Source organism: Pseudoliparis swirei, chromosome 12 (genome assembly GCF_029220125.1).
Source record: "Pseudoliparis swirei isolate HS2019 ecotype Mariana Trench chromosome 12, NWPU_hadal_v1, whole genome shotgun sequence".
NCBI lineage: Eukaryota > Metazoa > Chordata > Actinopteri > Perciformes > Liparidae > Pseudoliparis > Pseudoliparis swirei.
In genome coordinates, this window is record NC_079399.1 from 1,750,797 (window position 1) to 1,775,753 (window position 24,957).

The 24,957-nt window shown below is 48.1% G+C and overlaps 1 protein-coding gene across 1 annotated transcript; it reads left to right on the top strand.

Annotated features, from left to right (window-relative positions):
* The first annotated feature begins 1,461 nt into the window (after window positions 1-1,461).
* On the top strand, window positions 1,462-23,969 carry mei4 (meiosis-specific, MEI4 homolog (S. cerevisiae)). Its single transcript, XM_056427524.1, has 5 exons — window positions 1,462-1,544; window positions 4,522-4,761; window positions 5,921-6,438; window positions 11,271-11,402; window positions 23,206-23,969. The coding sequence occupies exons 1-5, from the start codon at window positions 1,517-1,519 to the stop codon at window positions 23,497-23,499; spliced, it is 1,212 nt and encodes a 403-aa protein (XP_056283499.1). The 5' UTR covers window positions 1,462-1,516; the 3' UTR covers window positions 23,500-23,969.
* The last annotated feature ends 988 nt before the right edge of the window (window positions 23,970-24,957 follow it).

A 24,957-nucleotide genomic window follows, 5' to 3' on the forward strand; every position in this document is an offset into this window, starting at 1 on the left:
CGTATGGACGCGCTGTGTGGACTGCATGGTGTGCAGTGGGCATGGAGGAGGATCCATTAATAATATTACATTCTTAACAAGAATCTTTCACCAAATCCAGGTCATCTGAACTTTTTCTCCGTTTTTTATTAAAGATGAAACTTTCCATAATGCAACCCAACACACGACTAAACTGATCTTCATGTTTCAAAGGAAACACGTCACACTGTATTCTTACTTTTCATCACCTTTGAGTTTAATATAAATTAAAAAGATGTCTTATAAATGAGTGAGGGGGAGCTGGACAAGTTGCTCCACTTATATATTTACATATTTATATAAATAAATAGACATAAATATGTGGATACACAGACGTAAATATAGCTTGAAACAAGAAAAAAAAGAACAAGACAATTTACTCCACATTTGTGCATATATATCTATCTATCTATCTCTCTATCTCTCTCTCTCTCTCTCTCTTTCTATATATATACAGGACTGTCTCAGAAAATTAGAATATTGTGATAAAGTTCTTTATTTTCTGTAATGCAATTAAAAAAACAAAAATGTCATGCATTCTGGATTCATTACAAATCAACTGAAATATTGCAAGCCTTTTATTCTTTTAATATTGCTGATTATGGCTTACAGCTTAAGAAAACTCTAAAATCCTATCTCATAAAATTTTAATATTTCCTCAGACCAAGTAAAAAAAAGATTTATAACAGCTGAGTGTTTGTCAAGGCTCAGGAAACCCTTGCAGGTGTTTCGAGTTAATTAGACAATTCAAGTGATTTGTTTAATACCCTACTAGTATACTTTTTCATGATATTCTAATATTTAGAGATAGGATATTTGAGTTTTCTTAAGCTGTAAGCCATAATCAGCAATAAATCAGAATAAAAGGCTTGCAATATTTCAGTTGATTTGTAATGAATCCAGAATGCATGACATTTTTGTTTTTTTAATTGCATTACAGAAAATAAAGAACTTCATCACAATATTCTAATTTTCTGAGACAGTCCTGTATATATATATCCACTTTTGTATATTTACAAATACAGAATATTAAAATATATACTATATTAATAAATATATGTATACATTTAGCTTGAAACAAGAAAGAAAATTCAAGTTGCTCCACTAATAGATATTTTTACATTTAAATACTAGCATGACGTCACAATCTACTGAGCTAAAGTTGTTTTTCTTTTAAACTTTAAAATTATTTATTTTTTAACTTTGAGTTCTCAAATAAAGCCACAAAACAACACGCGTTGTATGTAGAATCAATCTGTAAAGTGTATATTCGTCAAACACGTGTAAAATAAATCTCTGAAATGTCGAAGAGTAGAAACTAGCACAAGAGAAACGTGTTGTACCTTCCGGTCGGACATCTTTCTGTTCGTTGTCACAGGATTCTACCCGTCACGGATTTGGGTGCGACACCTGCGCGTCGGTAAGGCTGAACGGCAGCACCGACACCGGTCCGATCGAACACCTTGAACGGGACGCCGAGAACACCCGGAGCCTCGCGATGGAGCGCCTCGAGAGTCTTTTAAAAGGTAATTATCTGAAAAAGTGATTTGAGTAGTTTGACGGTTGACGTTAAAGCGGAAATGTCGCGTAACGTCCAACTGACGTCATGAGCTAAACTAGCACTCGGTTTAAGCTAGCTGTCTCGTGACAACGGGCCTACGTTGGGAACTGACCTCGAGATTTAGAAAAAAAGTGATCAAACAAGTAATTAAACACTTTGTACAGTTAAATGTGACATAATAGATGTATTTAATTAATTTAATTTATTTTATTTTATTATTTTTATTTATTTTATTATTATTATAAATGTATTTAATTTAATTTATTTCTATATTTTATACTTATTATTATAATAAATGTATTTAATTAAATTACATTTTATTTTATTCATTTAATATAATCATTTATTTATTTCATTTATTTTATTCATTTTATTTATTTTATTCATTTAATATAATAATTCATTTATTTATTTTATTTGTTTCTATATTTTATTATTATTTTCTATATTTTATTATATTTTATGATAGAATCAGCCTAAACAAATAATTATAAAGAACAATATTAAATAGTACTAATAGTGTAGAATAGTTATAGTATTTTTTTTTATTTTTAGCTTTTTAAAATGTAAGATGTTCTATTTTACTTTTAAAGTAAGTGTTGCTTCTTTAACTTAAGCTTTGGACCAATCCAATGTTTATTTTGATAATGGTTCACACTTTCCTCAAACTGCGATGGTTACTTGATGAGTGACACTTGAAGGCATTTCATATGTTGGGAAGGCTGAAAGTGAGAATCATAAACTGAACTGCTGCGCTGGAGGAATATTGAGATACTTCATCGTAATAATAAATACACGTCAAACGTGGTCCGTCTGACCAACTGTCGAAACCTTTAAATTATTCAGTTTAATGTCATTTAAATTGTGAAACGCTGTATATCTTCACATCTGAGAAGCTGACGCTGTTTAATGTTTCACTTTTAGGAGTTTTACTTCAGAACATGAATTAATTCATAATTTACTCTATACATTACTACTCATTTAAAGTCACTGCATATTATCCCTCTATGTTTTACCAATTCATCATATTATTATAAAAATCTAAATTTCTAAATTAACTTTAGCTGTCAAATATATGCAATAGTGCCAAAAGTAATATTTCTCAAACGTAGTTTGAAGTGTAATGAAATTCTCATTCTTCAAAGGTGCGCTTCCAGTGTTATGGATGTTTATACCAAACAGAGAGAAAGATGAAAGATTAAAGACTGTTAACGTTTGTTTTAGCGCCTAATGGGTTTTTAGAAAAGTAGAAAATGTAAATTAGACATGCTTCTTGGACATGATGATGACTTTTCAAATCGCCAAATTAAAATGTTCACTGCAGCGTGTTTGATTCCCACAACACATTATTCATTTAATACTCTTTACTATATATATATATATATATATATTGTGATTGCTATTTCCTACTTTGTGGTTGAAGGTAAATAGATTATTTGAAATCAAATATATAAACCTTAGTAACACATGTTAAAGTGATTTAGTTTGTTAAAGTGTATGTATATATATATATATACACTACCGTTCAAAAGTTTGGGGTCATCCAGACCATTTCGTCTCTTCCATGAAAACTCACTTTTATTTATCAAATGAATTGAAAATTGAATATAAAATATAGTCAAGACATTGACAAGGTTAGAAATAATGATTAATATTTGAAGTATTAATTTTGTTCTACAAACTTCAAGCTCAAAGGAAGGCCAGTTGTATAGCTTATATCACCAGCATAACTGTTTTCAGCTGTGCTAACATAATTGCACAAGGGTTTTCTAATCATCCATTAGTCTTCTAAGGCGATAACACAATGTACCATGAGAACACTGGAGTGATGATGAAATGGGCCTCTATACACCTCTGGAGATATTTCATTAGAAACCAGACGTTTCCACCTAGAATAGTCATTTACCACATTAACAATGTATAGAGGGTATTGTTGATTAATGTTATCTTTATTGAAGAAACAGTGCTTTTCTTTGAAAAATAAAGACATTTCTAAGTGACCCTAAACTTTTGAACGGTAGTGTATATATAATAAAGTATATGTGTTCATGATGAAGCTGACATTTAAATGAAATGCCCACTGAAGTACAGCTCTAGAGGAAATGTACAATCACCACGAAACTGTGTGAGGACTAACCAGAACTGAGAAGCTTCCAGACAAATACACAGTGTGGGTCTGCTACCAATTAACCAACTAACTAACCTACTTACCAAACTACCTAACAACCTACCAACCAACTGACCTACCAACCTATTTACCTACCAACTAACCTACCTATCTACCAACCTTTATATCAACCTATCTACCTTCCAACCTACCTACCTACCTACCTACCTACCAACCTATCTATCTACCAACCTACCAACCTATCTACCTACCAACCTATCTATCTACCTACCAACCTATCTATCTACCAACCTACCAACCTATCTACCTACCAACCTATCTATCTACCTACCAACCTATCTACCTACCAACCTATCTACCTACCAACCTATCTATCTACCAACCTACCAACCTACATATCTACCAACCTACCAACCTATTTACCTACAATCTAACTAATTAACCAACTAACTTGCATTACAGTTTCAGAAAATACCACAAAATCCCAAATATAATCATTTTACTTTCATATGAAACAAACAAAAGCAACACATCTGAAGAGAAGATGGAATTGTAATAAATGAAATAATGATTACACATAATTGTTTGGTTTGAGTATTTCATTGAGTTTGTCTGAGACTGGTGACGTGAACCTCAAAAGAGTTAGATTAAAACATGATTTACACATCTGAGCGTTAAACAAAGCACAATTACTTTAAATCTTAACATGTAGTTAGTATGTAGCAGCCAGATGAACTACATGCTATGCAGCCCTCAGCTTCCTTATAAAACATGTGATGCTTCAGTGATGAAGTCGTTGTGGACCCCTCTGTAGGAGCGAGTCCGGCCGACTGGATCTTCACGAAGGTCAAAGTGGCGGCGGCGGTCATAAAGAGCGCGCCCTCCGGGATGGAAGGCCGGCGGCACGCCGAGCAGCTGGCCCGCCGGCTGAGGGGCCGCGAGGAGCGCTGGGAGGAGCAGGCCCGCCGGCTGCAGCAGGAGGTGCTGAGGCTGCGGCAGGAGCTCCTGATCCTCAGGGTCACCTCCAACCAGAGGAGCGGCGCACAGGCAGCAGGTAGGCCTTCTGCGAAGCAGGACGACCTCTGACCTCTTCTGACGCCAACGTCTGTATTTATGTCTACAAGTTACTTATGAATTTACTGAATATTGTACTTTACACTCCAGATGGTCTTAAACTGTAAATAAAGTTACTATGAGGAACTTTTTATGTTGTATTGGTTCTGGCGCCCCCTGTGGACTAAAGTGGTAGTGTTGGTTCTGCTGCCCCCTGTGGACTAAAGTGGTAGTGTTGGTTCTGGTGCCCCCTGTGGACTAAAGTGGTAGTGTTGGTTCTGGTGCCCCCTGTGGACTAAAGCGGTAGTGTTGGTTCTGCTGCCCCCTGTGGACTAAAGTGGTAGTGTTGGTTCTGGTGCCCCCTGTGGACTAAAGTGGTAGTGTTGGTTCTGGCGCCCCCTGTGGACTAAAGCGGTAGTGTTGGTTCTGCTGCCCCCTGTGGACTAAAGTGGTAGTGTTGGTTCTGGCGCCCCCTGTGGACTAAAGTGGTAGTGTTGGTTCTGGGCCCCCTGTGGACTAAAGTGGTAGTGTTGGTTCTGGCGCCCCCTGTGGACTAAAGCGGTAGTGTTGGTTCTGGGCCCCCTGTGGACAAAAGTGGTAGTGTTGGTTCTGGGGCCCCCTGTGGACTAAAGTGGTAGTGTTGGTTCTGGGCCCCCTGTGGACAAAAGTGGTAGTGTTGGTTCTGGCGCCCCCTGTGGACTAAAGCGGTAGTGTTGGTTCTGGGCCCCCTGTGGACAAAAGCGGTAGTGTTGGTTCTGGCGCCCCCTGTGGACTAAAGTGGTAGTGTTGGTTCTGGGGCCCCCTGTGGACTAAAGCGGTAGTGTTGGTTCTGGGGCCCCCTGTGGACTAAAGCGGTAGTGTTGGTTCTGGGGCCCCCTGTGGACTAAAGCGGTAGTGTTGGTTCTGGGTTTTGGGCTGCGATGAGGAGCTTTAAAAAGAACTCTCTGGAACCAGACCAGCGTCTCTATGGGGATCGGTTTACTGAAGGAGGTCTAGAGAGGACCAGGACTAGACTGAGGTTTGTAGAGGACCAGGACTACACTAGGGTGTCATGAGACTGGTTCCGGAGCAGATAACGATAACTTGAGTTCATAGTTAGTTTGTTTACGGATGTCTGGACTGTAACTCGAGGTCAAACCGGACTTGTTTCAACCTTCCAGGTCTTGACGACACGATGGACGCCTCGCAGGATCTGTTCGGTCCAGGAAGTGAGGCGTGCAGCACTGACCTCCAACCGTGCTGCGACTCAGCGACTCCTGACTTCCTGCAGCAGGACCCCCAGCCTGCCGCCCCGGCCCCTGACCCCCCTGATCCCTCCAGTCCCCGCGGAGCTCAGCCGCCGGTCCCCCACGCTCAGTTCCTCCAGTCGCTGTGCGCCCTCCACCGGGTAGAGGACAGCGGCCGCGGCCTGGAGGCCCTGTGGTTCAGTCCCGAGGGGGGCGCGGGGTCCGTGTTGGCGGAGTCGGTATGCAGGCTCCTGGACTCGGTGGTGGGGGCATGCAGGGACCCCCCTCCGTTGGGGTCCGGCGACCCGGTCTCGCAGGCTTGCCGGGTCGCGGCCCGAGCGATGGACCTCTTCTGCTCCCAGAGGCCGCCATCTGTGGAGTTCAAGGACCAGGTGGAGGAGGCCCTGAGGGGGCTGACGGCACTGCTGCTGGACAGAGATCCGCTGAGCTCGGTGAGTGGAACCTGCGGTTGTATAGAAGCTGCATTCTCTCTACTGACCACAGGGGACTCTCCTCTGGTTGTATAAGTCTCTGCTTCATGTTAAAAGCTGCATCTCTCCTGACCACCAGGGACTCCTCTGGTTGTATAGAAGTCTCTGCTTCATGTGTTAAAGCTGCATTCTCTCTCCTGACCACCAGGGGGCTCCTCTGGTTGTATAGAAGTCTCTGCTTCATGTGTTGAAGCTGCATTCTCTCTCCTGACCACCAGGGGGCTCCTCTGGTTGTATAGAAGTCTCTATAAAACGGCTCTTGATTGTCATATGTTGACAGCTCCAGCTCCAGTCTGGTGTCTTCCAGCTCGTCTCGATGTTTTGTTGTATTATTTAAAACCTCTCACCTAGCGGATCGATTCCCCGCGTTGAGCGTGTGGCGTTCTGCGATGGCGTTGACGTCTTGACGTCCGCCAGAACAAGTCGAACGCCTCGAGTTCCCAGCGGCGCCGTTAAAGATGCACGATGCCTTGCAGCGGGCCGGTCCGTTGGCTCAGCTCAACGGGCTCGCTCGGAGTATCGACCGTCCAGCCAGATTAAAATGGGCCGAATACTTTTCCTCTGTAAATCTTTATTGATTGGAAACCAATGATTTAAAAAGAGCATTAAAAACTGCAACTACTGATTATTCTGGTTAATTGTTTGGTTCTTAGAAATGACATTCAGTTCACTCAGATGTCAAAGAAAGCTGCAGCTGGAGTCAGTGAACTCTTTATTACTGCTTTTATTCCTAATTTATATAAGGAAAGAAACAAAGTAAATTATTAAAATATTTTCTCCTTTATTTTTTCAGAATATGATTTTAAAGGGCAAACCTTTCCCAAAGAGTTCAGCTGAAGGCTGTGATATATGTAAATACTCAAATATTATTATTATTATAGATCATATTCAACTCCAGCTGTTTGGGATTCTTCTTCATGAAGCAAAGATCCAAAATGAGGTGTCATTACTCATTTTGAAGGGCGTGTAGAACCAGAGGTACGCGGCGTGCCGAGCGTTTTAGAGGGCCGCGTGGTGTTTTATTTTGAAGGAACCGGCTTCCTGCCTCCGTAGTCTTCCATCTTCATCCTCTGCTGCTCTGGGAGCGTCGCTGAGGACGCTCGTCATCACACTGAAGGAGCGGAGCGTCCTGCGGCATCGGGCCCACGCACCGCTCGGAGCCCAGCGGGCCATGAATAAGAGGCGGGGGGGGGGGTGGTTCTCCTGCCTCAGCGCTCGGAGAACGTCTAGGTGCTTGCGGCCGGTTCCCTCTCTCCTCGTCCTCGTCGTTGCGAAGAGTTTTCTTCTGAATGATGCCGAGCGCTTGTGTAAAATAATGTAAATTGAATGTGGAGCATCCTGTGAAATATGGATTATTATTGTTATTATCAAACTTCTCCTCGGGATGGGATTTTTTATTATTTATTGAATTAACTTTTTTTTGAATTTTTCAGTTATATTTAATTTAAAAATATATATTTTATTAAATTTGTTTCTTTTTCTCTTTCAAAAGATAATGAAGATCAGGTCATGATTGCATCATCAGCCTGATCAATCCGCTCACATATTAATTTGGAGCTGACAGCCGCCCACGCTCCCGTCTGATGTCAGGAACCTCATGTGATTATTGTTATTGTGGATAGTCCTGGATTCAGATGCAATAAGTACAACATTTTAATTGTTTGAACTACAGTTCAGAATAACACACTTTATTTAATGTTGCACATCAATATTTGTGGATGTGTGGGTATAAAAGTTTAAGAAATATATAACAATGGAACACTCTTTTGGCTTCACTTCACGTCACCTGCAACAAAGCAGAGAAACCATATTTAAGATGATATTTACTCGGCATCAGTAAATCAAAAACTTTGTGTCTTAAAGCTGCATTCTCTCTCCTGACCACCAGGGGGCGACTCCTCTGGTTGTATAGAAGTCTATGCTTCATGTGTTGACGCTGCATTCTCTCTGCTGACCACCAGGGGGCGACTCCTCTGGTTGTATAGAAGTCTATGCTTCATGTGTTAGAGCTGCATTCTCTCTCCTGACCACCAGGGGGAGACTACTCTGGTTGTATAGAAGTCTATGCTTCATGTGTTAGAGCTGCATTCTCTCTCCTGACCAGTCGTCGGCTTACCGCTCACCGTCTGCAGTGCGCCGCGAGGCTGCTGCTCTTAGCCCCGCCTCCACGGCGAGCAGAGCTCTTTTCTCTCCGGCTCACTTTCTCAGACACACCTGGGGCCGACGTCTGGGAGGGAGAAGATTGGATCGAGTGAGGAGCCCCAGACGATGAAATTGCAGAGTCCTGAATCTCAAGTGGAGTCATTCAGATGTCACTCGCCCGATGTGAGCGACTGCAGGCGCACCGCGTTGTAATAACCTTTCATAAAGGAGGCGCTTTGGCGTCTGGCCGGCCTCATAAAAGACGTTTCACCGCCTCACCTTCTGTCGACCGCGAGACCTTTTACCACCTTCTGGTTTATTGCCTCCAAGCCCCAAACTCCTTTCATCCCTCTGTTCACACGGCGGCGCCTGTCACCGCGATGACTGCAGCCAGCGCCCGTCAGGATGAAGAACGCCACGCGTTATTTTAACGTGGCGCTTTGACAGAAGTCGTTCTGGGGCGGGGAAAAAAATACAAAATACGTGCGGATGCCGACGGACGTTCGGTGCTTTCCACGTCACCGAGAAGCGAAGAGTTTGGGTCTCCTGAGGAGGAGAAGCTTCACGTCTTAAAGCCGCATTCTCTCCACCGTCCACCAGATGGCGACAGTCAAGACATCGCACTCGAGGCGTCACAGTTTCTACAATCCAATGGGTGACGTCACGGCCTCCACTTCCTGTCTCGGGCCGTGGTCTGGCTCGACTAGGAGCAGGAACCACGTCCCGGTTCCTCGAGCAGCAGTAGAGTAACGACAACGTTACGCGATACACACTCAATAAATGACAACTCAAACGACACAATTTACACTTCAACTACTTTCACTTTCTGTCCTTCAACTTCTTTCACTTTTCAAACTTTAACTAACACTTCAACTATAACTTCCATCCCTCAACTGACAGTTCAACCACTTTCACTCCTTCTACTTACAACTTACTAACATCTTTTACCTTTGGGGTCAATTTGACACCAAGCAATTAAAACCTACAGAAAATTATTAGAATTAATATCGTTTCCCAAGTTTCAGTGTCAGGTACTTTATGTTTGTTTGTTGACTACCTAAATAGTCCTTTAAATAAATAAAAAAAGTTGATATTCCTTATATGTTTTACACAGTGAAAAACAGCCTGGGGTCAAATTAAACCCAAAGAACACCGATGCGTACAAGTTGTGTATTTATGTTTTCCCAGTTGTCCCCAGATAGTAGAATAATCAAGTTCAAATCGGGGAAATACAAACGGTTTTAAGAAGAAAACACATTTTTGGAGACCCAATTGGCGGCCATCTTGAAAAATAGCCGCCATCTTGGATTCTTGAATGGCCAATCAGGCAGATTTGATGAAAAAGCCTCTGGAGAACAATCCACCAGATTTCATGCTTTTATCAAAATTTGCACGATTCTTATTTTAAAATGCTTTTCTCTGCCCCACTATTAGGAAAAGTGATGAAATATGAAGCAACAAATATGTCAATCATTCTTTTAGAGACGTTAAATATTGAATGGTGTCAAATTGACCCCAAAGGTAATAGGGGGGTTCAAATCCTCAAATAGGTGTCAGATCGTAGTAACGTTGTGTTTTATTGACCAAACGATGGGACAGTGAATGCTTGTTGTTGCACAGAGACGGCGCTGCTGACGCCAGGACAGGAGCACAGAGTTGAATGTGGAGGATCATAACCGAGCGTCTGGTCACCAGGAGACGACAGAGGAGCAAGTGAAGCCTCGACTGGAGGAGAAACAATCTGCTCCCTTCACTTGTTTCAAAAAGATGAATTAATGTCTGGATAATCATCCGCACCGCTTCACGCCGTCCCCGGGGGTCATCGGCAGCAGAGGCACAGCGGAGCAAATGTAATTTATTTTTCTGCCGGTTGCTCTTTGAGCCGCTCTGGTGTGGAAGAACAACCCGACGCTATCTGATCGTCTGCGAGCTCTTCAGAGCCCGACTCCCCGAACGGAACTGAAAGGCAACGACGGCCGCGGCCTCGAGCCAAACCATTTATCCCAGCTGCAGAGCCGTCTGCTGGCACGACAACAGCTGAGGAGGGGGACACCGGAGGCTGAGCCACATGCTAAGGGCCTCCAGGAGGGGACAGCAGGGGCCACTCCTCTGGTTGTATAGAAGTCTATGCTTCATGTGTTAAAGCTGCATTCTCTCTCCTGACCACCAGGGGGCGACTCCTCTGGTTGTATAGAAGTCTATGCTTCATGTGTTAAAGCTGCATTCTCTCTCCTGACCACCAGGGGGCGACTCCTCTGGTTGTATAGAAGTCTATGTTTCATGTGTTAAAGCTGCATTCTCTCTCCTGACCACCAGGGGGCGACTCCTCTGGTTGTATAGAAGTCTATGCTTCATGTGTTAAAGCTGCATTCTCTCTCCTGACCACCAGGGGGCGACTCCTCTGGTTGTATAGAAGTCTATGCTTCATGTGTTAAAGCTGCATTCTCTCTCCTGACCACCAGGGGGCGACTCCTCTGGTTGTATAGAAGTCTATGTTTCATGTGTTAAAGCTGCATTCTCTCTCCTGACCACCAGGGGGCCACCCCTCTGGTTGTATAGAAGTCTATATAGTTGTAACCACATAGAGAAGGAGTCCATGTCCAGAGGAGAGGAAGAGGAGGTCTTCATCAATGTTTGCTCCACCCCTCCAGCTCCAGTCCTCAGACCAGCTGATGGAGCGTCTGATCACCCTGGGGAGCAGCAGCATGGCCACCTCCTTCCTCCTCCGTCACCTCCTCTCTCTCATCAGCGGCCTGGCCGACCAGCTCCACCAGTCCTTCCAGGTAAGCGCTCATCTTCATCTTCATCCTCCTCCTCTCGTCCGTCTTTCAGCTCGCCGTCCGTCGTGGATCTCTCTCTCTCTCTCTCTCGTTGCTCGCCGGGCTTCGTGCGGAGGCTTCGGGATGCAAGCGGTTTCGCCCAGTCGGCCGCCGGCCGCTTCTTTACCGATCGATGCCGCGTCCCGCCGGCCGGGCCGAGCCTCTCGTGGCGGCCGGCTTCCTGTGAGCGCTGAGTGGTCGCCACCGCGGGGGTCATGGAAATGGAAATGTGTAAAATGGCCAAAGGTTACAGATGGTTTCCCCTCCTTCCTGCCCGCCTCCCGCTGAGCCTCATGACCACCAGCGGGGGCGCTAGCGGCGTCGCTCATGACTACCAGCGGGGGCGCTAGCGGCGTCGCTCATGACTACCAGCGGGGGCGCTAGCGGCGTCGCTCATGACTACCAGCGGGGGCGCTAGCGGCGTCGCTCATGACTACCAGCGGGGGCGCTAGCGGCGTCGCTCATGACTACCAGCGGGGGCGCTAGCGGCGTCGCTCATGACTACCAGCGGGGGCGCTAGCGGCGTCGCTCATGACTACCAGCGGGGGCGCTAGCGGCATCGCTCATGACCACCAGCGGGGGCGCTAGCGGCGTCGCTCATGACTACCAGCGGGGGCGCTAGCGGCGTCGCTCATGACTACCAGCGGGGGCGCTAGCGGCGTCGCTCATGACTACCAGCGGGGGCGCTAGCGGCGTCGCTCATGACCACCAGCGGGGGCGCTAGCGGCGTCGCTCATGACTACCAGCGGGGGCGCTAGCGGCGTCGCTCATGACTACCAGCGGGGGCGCTAGCGGCGTCGCTCATGACTACCAGCGGGGCGCTGGCGGCGTCGCTCATGACTACCAGCGGGCGCTGGCGGCGTCGCTCATGACTACCAGCGGGCGCGCTTAGCGGCGCCGCTCGCTCATGACCACCAGCGGGCGCTAGCGGCGTCGCTCATGACTACCAGCGGGCGCTGGCGGCGCCGCTCATGACTACCAGCGGGGGCGCTAGCGGCGTCGCTCATGACTACCAGCGGGGGCGCTAGCGGCGTCGCTCATGACTACCAGCGGGGGCGCTAGCGGTGTCGCTCATGACTACCAGCGGGGGCGCTAGCGGCGTCGCTCATGACTACCAGCGGGGGCGCTAGCGGCGTCGCTCATGACTACCAGCGGGGGCGCTAGCGGCGTCGCTCATGACTACCAGCGGGGGCGCTAGCGGCGTCGCTCATGACTACCAGCGGGGGCGCTAGCGGCGTCGCTCATGACTACCAGCGGGGGCGCTAGCGGCGTCGCTCATGACCACCAGGGTTTATGTGGCGTTCGGCGTTGGGTTCTAATGCGGTGACTTCACGGTAACTCCTACCATGGAGATTTAATGAGGTTATTGTAGCTGTCGGACTAATTGATGACTCAATTAAACATGTAGGGACCTTTTAGATGCTAATTAAACACTTAAAGTGACAGTACACCATGTGCCACTTTGCTGAGGACCCAGTGGGAGTCTACAAAGACCCTGTGGGGGTCCCCTGTCCTCTGTTTGGACCCCGCATGGCTCCACTCTCCTCCGGAACACAGCTGTGAGCTTCCATATACGCTCCATGCGGACCCCCTGAGTGGACCCCCTTGGTGGACCCCCTTGGTGGACCCCTGGACCTCCTGCCTCTCTGTCCGCAGCAGGAGGCCCCCTGAGTGGGCGAGGTGGAAACTGAGTGGACGTCCTCCCGCTTCAGGCTCCACTCTTTGGATTCCTGTTATTCGAGGTCAGCACTTCTCTTGGTCACCAAGCTGTTTGTCCTCCAGGAAGTGACTTGTGTTTTCAAAATAAGATGCTCAGTGGTTTGCCTGAAGGTCTCTATTAGATACGAGAGTCTTCCGGAAGTCCGTGAAAGGTGTGATTGAACCGTCTTCTCGGTTCGGTCTCCAGACGTTCGTGGTGAACACCGGTGTTGTGCTCATTCAAAGCCCGCGCGGTCGTAGCATCGTGTACCCAGCATGCCGTTCACCGGTATGACGGTGGCTGTTACGGACCCAGATGATGCTGTGTCAAATGACCGGGGGGAGGATTTACCCAGCATGCAGTTCGGCGGTGTGACAGTCAGTGATGTATATCATATTTTTACACTTAAACCTGGACCAAACGAACCGGACTATAGGTGTCTTTTTTTTTAGGCATTGACCAAAGTGGGTGGAACCTTTTTTATTGATGAGGACGAACTCGCTGGCATCCGACCGTCCTCCTGAACCACAGCACCTCCTGGGAGGCGCTCCCATCCAGTCGGCGTGCGTCATCATCGGGTTTCCATCCATCCCGTCAGAGGGAGTGATCACGGCCGTCGGCGCGGCGTTAGTCACGCTCGCTGCAAACGGAGTAAAGAGCGCGAGTCCCTCGAGAGCCGAGTGGCGCGGCGCCGGGCCGGCGTGGAGCACGGCTCGCGCCTCTGATTGATCACGGCGTGTTCCGACGAGGCCTTTGTTGAGCGGCGCTCTTCACTTTGAATGGCTGGTGATGAAAAGTGCACAACAATCACTCTGAATCAGGGACGGGTGATTTTATTGAATTAAAATCAGGACGCGATGCACTTGAATTAAGATGCGAGTCGAATTCCTTCAGCGAGACTCAGAAGTTTAAAGAGTTCAGCTGCTGTGGATCAAATGTCTCACGTCAGTGATGTTCACTCAGGTAGCCTTCAGAACCCCAGGGGGCCACTCCTCTGGTTGTATAGAAGTCTATGCTTCATGTCTTAAAGCTGCATTCTCCCTCCTGACCACCAGGGGGCGACTCCTCTGGTTGTATAGAAGTCTATGCTTCATGTCTTAAAGCTGCATTCTCTATCCTGACCACCAGGGGGCGACTCCTCTGGTTGTATAGAAGTATATGCTTCATGTGTTAAAGCTGCATTCTCCCTCCTGACCACCAGGGGGCGACTCCTCTGGTTGTATAGAAGTCTATGATTCATGTGTTAAAGCTGCATTCTCTCTCCTGACCACCAGGGGGCGACTCCTCTGGTTGTATAGAAGTATATGCTTCATGTGTTAAAGCTGCATTCTCCCTCCTGACCACCAGGGGGCGACTCCTCTGGTTGTATAGAAGTCTATGCTTCATGTTTTAAAGCTGCATTCTCCCTCCTGACCACCAGGGGGCGACTCCTCTGGTTGTATAGAAGTCTATGCTTCATGTCTTAAAGCTGCATTCTCTCTCCTGACCACCAGGGGGCTCCTCTGGTTGTATAGAAGTCTATGCTTCATGTGTTAAAGCTGCATTCTCCCTCCTGACCACCAGGGGCGACTCCTCTGGTTGTATAGAAGTCTATGCTTCATGTTTTAAAGCTGCATTCTCTCCTGACCACCAGGGGGCGACTCCTCTGGTTGTATAGAAGTCTATGCTTCATGTCTTAAAGCTGCATTCTCTCTCCTGACCACCAGGGGGCTCCTCTGGTTGTATAGAAGTCTATGCTTCATGTGTTAAAGCTGCATTCTCCCTCCTGACCACCAGGGGGCGACTCCTCTGGTTGTATAGAAGTCTATGCTTCATGTTTTAAAGCTGCATTCTCTCTCCTGACCACCAGGGGGCGACTCATCTGGTTGTATAGAAGTCTATGCTTCATGTCTTAAAGCTGCATTCTCCCTCCTGACCAGCAGGGGGCGACTCCTCTGGTTGTATAGAGGTCTATGCATCATGTGTTGAAGCGGTATTCCCTCTCCAGACCACCAGGGGGCTCCTCCTCTGGTTGTATAGAAGTCTATTGCCGTTAGGGCGGATACATTTTCATCCTGCCGCGTGGTGAAAGGCGTCTTCGGGGCAGCGTCCCGTCAGGACCGACCCGAGGCCGGCACTTCCTGACACGCTTCCTCGGAGACGCTCGGCGATGAGCGGCGCCGTCTGGGCGTCCTGTCGCACGGAAACGCCGCCGCACCCTCGGGGCAACGAGAAGAACGACGAGGACGAACACGCCGCGGGATATAAAGGCCACCGCGCCGAGAACAGTGGTCCGTTACTTAAACTCTGACGGCAACATTACCCGTTAACCCCGACCACGAGCTCCGGATTATTACCGGTTCATTGAGCCGGCAGTGAACGCGTCACGATGATTTATTGTGTGGACATCCTCTGGAAACAGAATGTTTTATACGCTGTCAAAAGTACGTCAGGGTTCGTACCGTCATGGAAAACCTGGAAAAGTCCTGGAATTTTAAAATGGTCATTTCCAGGCCTGGAAAGTCATGGAAAAATCTTAAATCATAAAAGTTTTGGAAAAGTCGTGGAAATGTGTTATCACACGTTCATTTCCGCCGATTCTGAAATAATTTATTTGTTTTTTAAAGAAAGACGCTCAAAATATAATCCGGCATACGCTCTCTTACTGGCGGCGCAATTGTTATTTTTTCGCGTTGCAAGTGAACGCACCTTAACTGTAAAGCTCGCTGGTCATTTGTTTAATTTAATGTTTACTGTATGCTTTGGAATTCACAGTTTAAATACAAAGTGCTCTCACTGTTTCATGGATAAATCGAGATGTCAGTTTGGTCATGGACATTTGGTTTAATGTCCTGGAAATGTGTCAGAACCCTGAGAATCAATACATCGTTGCATTCATTTGTTTTTATTCCAAATGAATATTTATTCATAGGACTGCTTCATCAGTTCTAGATTAGCTTTTAAAAAGTAAAATGTTGTGTTTATTGTCATGACATTGGCGGCTGAAGGTTCAGGGACTCACGGCCAGAATGAAGCAAACAGAACGCGCTGCACGCTCCTCTGGAGGGAATATTAACACTTATGATTTATCATATGATATCTCATCAAAGGCTCTGCTTCACGACATCCAATCATGCTGTCCAATAAAACACAACACAGGGGCTTGTTGATGTGTTCCATGACCTCTGAACCCCAAAGCCACCAGCAGGATGAAAAAAGTTTTCTTTAAACAATCGGTCCTCGAACGCACCACAGCCTGTGTGACGACCACTTCCCTCAGAAACCACGACCGGATTGAAGCTTTGAAGTTTTGATATTTCATCAAAAAGAAAATGTTCCCCGCGCCTCGTTTGAAATCTCGTCCCCAAGTCGTGGTAAAACAAAACGTTCTGAGCTCCTCGTGGAGCGATGACGTCATCGTGACTCATCCCAGAACAACGGTGACGTCACAACAGATCGGTCTCCTCCCGGTCTCCTCCTCCCGGTCTCCTCCTCCCGGTCTCCTCCTCCCGGTTTCCTCCTCCCGGTTTCCTCCTCCCGGTCACCTCAAGGTTTCCTCCTCCCGGTCTCCTCCCGGTTTCCTCCTCCCGGTCTCCTCCTCCCGGTCTCCTCCTCCCGGTTTCCTCCTCCCGGTTTCCTCCTCCCGGTTTCCTCCTCCCGGTCTCCTCCTCCCGGTTTCCTCCTCCCGGTTTCCTCCTCCCGGTCTCCTCCTCCCGGTCTCCTCCTCCCGGTCTCCTCCTCCCGGTTTCCTCCTCCCGGTTTCCTCCTCCCGGTCTCCTCCTCCCGGTTTCCTCCTCCCGGTCTCCTCCTCCCGGTTTCCTCCTCCCGGTCTCCTCCTCCCGGTCTCCTCCTCCCGGTTTCCTCCTCCCGGTTTCCTCCTCCCGGTCTCCTCCCGGTCACCTCCCGGTTTCCTCCTCCCGGTTTCCTCCTCGCGGTTTCCTCCTCCCGGTTTCCTCCTCCCGGTCACCACCTCCCGGTTTCCTCCTCCCGGTCTCCTCCTCCCGGTCACGTTCCACACTGTAGCACCAGAACACTGATCAACCCCGAACGCTGATAACACAAACAGTCACATGGTCCTACGGTGAGGCGTTCAGGGGCGATACGGGAAACGCTTCAGTGTGCATATCATTTATTTACTTTCACCATTTAACTTCCTTATCTTCAGTATTTCCAACTGCAATAAATCATTCTGTCTGATGAGCGACTCAACGCTCACACAGACACTGCTCCTTCTGCTGAAATATATATATATACTATATATATATTATTATACTGTTGAAACCTTAAATATGAAGGGATATATGTATATATATATATATGTGTGTATACATACACACATATATATATATATATGTGCATATATATATATAAAAGGAATATGTGTGTGTATATATATATAGCATATTTATATATAGGGAATATATATATATATATATAGCGTCCCCTGCTTTATGGTCTGTGTGAATCTACAGACCATAAAGTATAAATGATGACATGCTGTATAGAAGAAGACTTGAAACTAGAGACTGAGACATAAACTCATGTTTACTGAGAGAATACATCAAGAGAAGTAGAGTCACTATATAGACTTCTATACAACCAGAGGAACCCCCTGGTGGTCAGGAGAGAGAATGCAGCTTTAACACATGAAGCATAGACTTCTATACAACCAGAGGAGCCCCCTTGTGGTCAGGAGAGAGAATGCAGCTCTAACACATGAAGCACAGACTTCTATACAACCAGAGCAGTCGCCCCCTGGTGGTCAGGAGAGAGAATGCAGCTCTAACACATGAAGCACAGACTTCTATACAACCAGAGGAGTCGCCTCCTGGTGGTCAGGAGAGAGAATGCAGCTCTAACACATGAAGCACCGACTTCTATACAACCAGAGGAGTCGCCCCCTGGTGGTCAGGAGAGAGAATGCAGCTCTAACACATGAAGCACATACTTCTATACAACCAGAGGAGTCGCCCCCTGGTGGTCAGGAGAGAGAATGCAGCTTTAACACATGAAGCATAGACTTCTATACAACCAGAGGAGTCGCCCCCTGGTGGTCAGGAGAGAGAATGCAGCTTCTCTTTCTCTGAAGGGTTCAGAGATGTTCAACTTGAAGCTCTTTTTAAACGTTTTCTCCTCGTCCTGATTGGTTCTCAGCCCTGAGAGCAGAATGCTTTTGTGTGATTGTCGTTTGCCGTGTGGACCCTTTCACCCCTTTGGTGTATCTGAGTCTCCATTAACACTTTAGGATGTGAGCCGTGTTATCCACGACTCTTATGCTAACGCGTCCAGAGATGTGACAGGATTACAGAATTAATGTCGCACCAACTCTGGCCCTCGGTGACATTTCAGCGCCGCTTCCCACGTACGCTGGTATTTGCTATTGTAATGAAATTAATTATTCCTTCGTGGCCGCTCTCGTCCTCAGAGGAATGCGACGGCAAAAAGAAATCCTCTCTTTCCAACTCGCTGGCATTTAACTTAGAACACACATCTTCTTTTCCCAGAAGTCAAATGCACACGATTGCATGAACAGTTATTATCTTCTTATTCATGGTATTTATTCATAACATTTATTTTTGACATTTATTTATAGTCTTTATTCATGACATTTATTTATGGTATGTTGTTTATTGTATTTATATATGGTATTTCTTTATGCTATTTCTTTATAGTATTTATTTATAGTATTTATTCTTTACGTCTTCACGTCTTTACGTCTTCATGTGTTATATGTGTTACTCGCGATGCTGAAGCGATGACGTCATCGCTGAGCTCCTCATCCTCACGCCGTCTCCTCAGCATGAGGACGGAGACGTTAACGGGCAAAAGCACCGGGAGAAACACACCAGGGCTCTGGTGCTGACGGCTTGATTACTTCTCTCTCTCTCTCCCCCTCTCTCTCTCCTCCCACTCGCCCGGCTCAGTCTTCATTAATAATAATCCTCTGCATCTACCGCGCAGCAGTGCGGAGACTCTTCTATTGAATTCCCCTCCAGAGAGAGAGAGTACTTCTTATCGCATGATGATGTCTCTCTCTCCCTCCCTCCCTCTCTCTCTCTTTCACTCTCTCTCTCCCCCCTCTCTCTCCCCCCCTCTCTCTGTCTCTCTCTCTCCCCCCTCTCTATGTCTCTCTCTCTCTCTCTCCCCCCTCTCTCTGTCTCTCTCCCTCAGAATCAGAATCAGAAACAGTTTTATTGCCAGGAATGTTTACACAAACGAGGAATTTTTTTTGGTGGAAGGTGCAACATTTGGACATGACAAACAATCAACACGACAGAAAGACAACAAATAATGTGAAAGTGTTTGGGTGTGTGCTTCAAGTGGTGTGTTTTAGTTAAAAGTGTATGTTACATGTGGCGTGTGTTTAAGTTAAAGTGCATGTAAATAAAGTGGCATGTGTGTGGAGGAGGCCTCAAGTTAAAGTGCATGTTAAAGTGACGTGTGTGGAGGAGGAAGAAGGAGGAGGAGGAGGAAGGAGGAGGAGGAAGAAGAAGGAGCGGGAAGAAGGAGGAGAGAGGAAGGTGGAAGAAGAGGTGGTAGTCCAGGGGGTGACAGTCAGTCAGTCTCGGGGTCCATTGATGAGCCCGACCGCCGACGGGAAAAGCTTTTGGTGTGGCGGGTGGTCTTGGTCATGATGGACGCAGCCTCCTCCCGAGGAGGGACTCGAACAGGGAGTGTCCAGGGTGGGAGGGGTCAGCGACAATCTTTCCGGCCCGCTTCAGTGACCTGGAAGTGAACAGGATCTGGAGTGAAGGCAGATTGCAGCCGATAACCCTCTCGGCCGAGCGGATGATGCTCTGCAGCCTGCGCTTGTCTTTGGCTGTGGCTGCAGGGTGCCAGACGGTGATGGAGGAGCAGATGATGGACTCAACGATGGCCGTGTAGAATTGTACCATCATTCTCCCTGGCAGGTTGAATTTCCTCAGCTGCCTCAGGAAGAACATCCTCTGCTGGGCCTTCTTGGTGATGGAGCGGATGTTCAGCTCCCACTTGAGGTCTCTCTCTGTCTTTCACTCTCTCTCTCTCTCCCCCCCGCTCTCTGTCTCTCTCTCCCTCTCTCTCTCTCCCCCTCTCTCTGTCTCTCTCTCCCTCCCTCTCTCTCTCTCTCTCCCCCGCTCTCTCTCTCTCTCTCCCCCCCCTCTCTCTGTCTCTCTCCTCTCTCTCTGTCTTTCACTCTCTCTCTCCCCGCTCTCTGTCTCTCTCCCCTCTCTCTCCCCCCCCTCTGTCTCTCTCTCCTCCCCTCTCTCTGCCTCTCTCTCTCTGTCTCTCTCCCCTCTCTCTGTCTCTCTCCTCCCTCTCTCTCTGTCTTTCACTCTCTTTCTCCCCGCTCTCTGTCTCTCTCCTCTCCCCTCTCTCTGTCTCTCCCCTCTCTCTGTCTCTCTCCTGTCTCTGTCTCTCTCTCCCCTCTCTCTCCCCCCTCTCTCTGTCTCTCTCTCCCCCCTCTCTGTCTCTCTCTCCTCTCTCCCCTCTCTCTGTCTCTCTCTCTCTCCCCCCTCTCACTCTCTCTCCCCCGCTCTCTCCACTGTGGTTCCACTAACACTTCCATTTGCTCCACGTCAGCAGCGCTCCATGTGACGAGGGAGCAAAGCATGATGGGAACTTTCTGCTTTATTCAGATGAGGGTCAAAGGTCAGACTGGTGTGTTGAAGAAGTGCTGATGAAGGTTGAGCAGAGTGACCTGCGTGTGGAGGCCGTCTTCAAAGGCTCCCCGAGGAGCTCTCGCCAGCTAACGAGCCAATCAGGCCCCCCCCCCCCCCGTGGCCCCCTGGAGGCTCAAAGGAAACTCGATAAACAATAACCGGAGGTCATGTGACCTCAGGTGTTGCGTAGGAGCATCGGTGCTTTAAGGTCGGCGTGACCTTTAACTTTTGGGTGTTTTGGACCGAATTAAACTTTTGAAGTCAACATTTTCAATATTTTCTGACTATCCAATTAGTCTATGAAGTGATTCTGTGTGATTGTTATCCTGAAGCTCTGAGGTGGAGGTGAAGAGGTGAAGAGGTGCGGTCTGATCCTCAGGAACACCTCCAGTCCTGAACATGAGCGTGTGAAGGAGCTTCAGACCAGGAGGAACACAAAGGTCATGGGTTCAGCTCCTTGTGGTTGTTGACATGTTGGACTCCTCCTCCAGAGGAATGTTTTGGGATGGACCGTCGTGACGTGGCCTTCAGGTCTTCTCTTTATGTGGTGATATTCCCTGGTTTCCGAAGCTCTGTCTTCGAACGCAGCGCCCAGGACTTTAAAACGTGTGTTAGTCGCCGATTGTCAGGAAGTGGAGAGAAAGGAGAGGGCGTACTGTCTCTTTAAGAGTTCAGTCACATGCTGACAGCTCTCTGAAGGCTGGAGGAACACCTGACAGCCATCTGGAGACACACACACATACGGATATACAGACACACACACACATACAGACACACACACATACGGATATACAGACACACACACACATACAGACACACATACGGATACACACACATACAGACACACACACATACGGACAGACACATACACACACATACAGACATACACACACATACACACACATACAGACATACACACACACATACGGATATACAGACACACACACACATACAGACACACACACATACGGATATACAGACACACACACATACAGACACACATACGGATATACAGACACACACACACATACAGACACACACACATACAGACACACACACATACGGACACACACACATACGGACAGACACATATACAGACATACACACACACACATACACACACATACAGATATACAGACACACACACACATACAGACACACACACATACGGATATACAGACACACACACATACAGACACACACACATACGGATATACAGACACACACACACATACAGACACACACACATACAGACATACACACACACATACAGACACACACACATACACACATACAGACATACACACACATACAGACACACACACATACAGACACACACACGGACACACACATATACACATACATACATACATATATACACACACATACGGACACAGACACATACACATATACACATACACACATACATACACACAGACATATACATACACATACGGACACACACACACATACACACATATAGATATATACATATATACATACATACACATACAGACAGACACACATACGGACACACACAGACACATACACACACATACACACACACATACGGACACACACAGACACATACACACACATACAGACATACACACACACATACGGACATACATATACATACACACATACACATACACACATATACACACATACATACATAGACACACATACATACGGATATACATACACACATACGGACATACACATACACATACACACACACATACGGACACACATATATATGACATACAGACACACACACACACACATACATACAGACACACACACACACACACATACATACAGACACACACATACATACATACAGACATACACACATACGGACACACACATACAGACACACACACACATACAGACACACACACATACGGACAGACACATACATACAGACACACATACAGACACACACACACATACAGACACACACATACACACACACATACAGACACACACACACATACAGATACATACACATACACACACATACATACAGACACACACACATACATACAGACACACACACACATACAGACCTACACACACACACACTCACTCTAGACGTGGCCCTGGCAGCAGCTCTGTTCGTTAATGTTCTCTAAAGTCCTTCTGAAGGACCCAGCAGGAGGTCTGGGCCTCAGCGCCACCGGGGAGCACAGGCTCCTTGAAGGCCCCGGGGGCCGCGTGGCCCCGGGGGGCCGGGTCCAGAAGGCGTTGGAGATGAGGTCCTCCTCTGGCCGTCCAGTGACGGTTAAAGTCTCTCCGGGAGAGGAGAGTCTGAGCAGAATGAAATCTTCTAAAGTTCTGACGCTGCCATGACGACGAAGGTCCAAAACCCCTCAGTCTTCCGTCTCCGGTCCGTTTCCCAGGATGCATTTCTTTACCCTAACGGCGATGTCGCTTCCTGTTTCAGGGGCCGGACGCCGCGGCGCTGGCCCGGTTCCCCGTGGTCCGGTACCAGAACTCGTGCTACCTGTTCTGGGTGGCGGAGCGGCTGCTGCAGAACTCCACGGCGCCGTGCCGGCTGGAGGCGGAGTCGGACCAGACCGGCTTCCGGGCCCAGCTGGACCGGGTCTTCCTGCTGTCGGAGGAGTTCCCCGTGTTCTGCCTCTGCATGTGGAGGTTAGGCTGTCTGCTCACCCCCCAGGGCCCGGGACCAGGTCTACCCAGACCCCCTTTAGGACCAGGTCTACCCAGACCCCTTTAGGACCAGGTCTACCCAGACCCCTTTAGGACCAGGTCTACCCAGACCCCCTTTAGGACCAGGTCTACACAGACCCCATTTAGGACCAGGTCTACACAGACCCCATTTAGGACCAGGGACCAGGTCTACACAGACCCCCTTTAGGACCAGGTCTACCCAGACCCCCTTTAGGACCAGGTCTACCCAGACCCCTTTAGGACCAGGTCTACCCAGATCCCCTTTAGGACCAGGTCTACCCAGACCCCATTTAGGACCAGGTCTACACAGACCCCCTTTAGGACCAGGGAGTAGGTCTACCGCAGACCCCCTTTAGGGCCAGGTCTACCCAGACCTCCTTTAGGACCAGGGAGTAGGTCTACCGCAGACCCCCTTTAGGGCCAGGTCTACCCAGACCCCCTTTAGGACCAGGTCTACCCAGACCCCCTTTAGGGCCAGGTCTACCCAGACCCCCTTTAGGACCAGGTCTACCACAAACCCCCTTTAGGACCAGGTCTACCGCAGACCCCCTTTAGGACCAGGTCTACCCAGACCCCCTTTAGGACCAGGTCTACCCAGATCCCCTTTAGGACCAGGTCTACCGCAGACCCCCTTTAGGACCAGGTCTACCCAGACCCCCTTTAGGACCAGGTCTACCCAGATCCCCTTTAGGACCAGGTCTACCCAGACCCCCTTTAGGACCAGGTCTACCGCAGACCCCCTTTAGGGCCAGGTCTACCCAGACCCCCTTTAGGACCAGGTCTACCCAGACCCCCTTTAGGACCAGGTCTACCGCAGACCCCCTTTAGGACCAGGTCTACCGCAGACCCCCTTTAGGACCAGGTCTACCGCAGACCCCCTTTAGGACCAGGTCTACCACAGACCCCCTTTAGGACCAGGTCTACCACAGACCCCCTTTAGGACCAGGTCTACCCAGACCCCCTTTAGGACCAGGTCTACCCAGACCCCTTTAGGACCAGGTCTACCCAGACCCCTTTAGGACCAGGTCTACCCAGACCCCTTTAGGACCAGGTCTACCCAGACCCCATTTAGGACCAGGTCTACCCAGACCCCTTTAGGACCAGGTCTACCCAGACCCCCTTTAGGACCAGGTCTACCACAGACCCCCTTTAGGACCAGGTCTACCACAGACCCCCTTTAGGACCAGGTCTACCACAGACCCCCTTTAGGACCAGGTCTACCACAGACCCCCTTTAGGACCAGGTCTACCGCAGACCCCCTTTAGGACCAGGTCTACCGCAGACCCCCTTTAGGACCAGGTCTACCACAGACCGCCTTTAGGACCAGGTCTACCCAGACCCCCTTTAGGACCAGGGACCAGGTCTACCACAGACCCCCTTTAGGACCAGGGACCAGGTCTACCCAGACCCCCTTTAGGACCAGGAGAGTGTGACACTAAGCGTTTGAAGGTACTCCGTCTGGAGCTTCTGGTTTTACCCTCAACAGTTTAATTGTTTTAAGCGC

Bases quoted from the DNA above. Each gene is read 5' to 3' on its own strand.
- mei4 (XM_056427524.1), top strand. From the start codon at position 1,517: ATGGAGCGCCTCGAGAGTCTTTTAAAAG. The intron at 4,762-5,920 runs GTAGGCCTTCTG...TCAACCTTCCAG, and splicing joins GAGCGGCGCACAGGCAGCAG to GTCTTGACGACACGATGGAC. The intron at 6,439-11,270 runs GTGAGTGGAACC...CCACCCCTCCAG, and splicing joins ACAGAGATCCGCTGAGCTCG to CTCCAGTCCTCAGACCAGCT.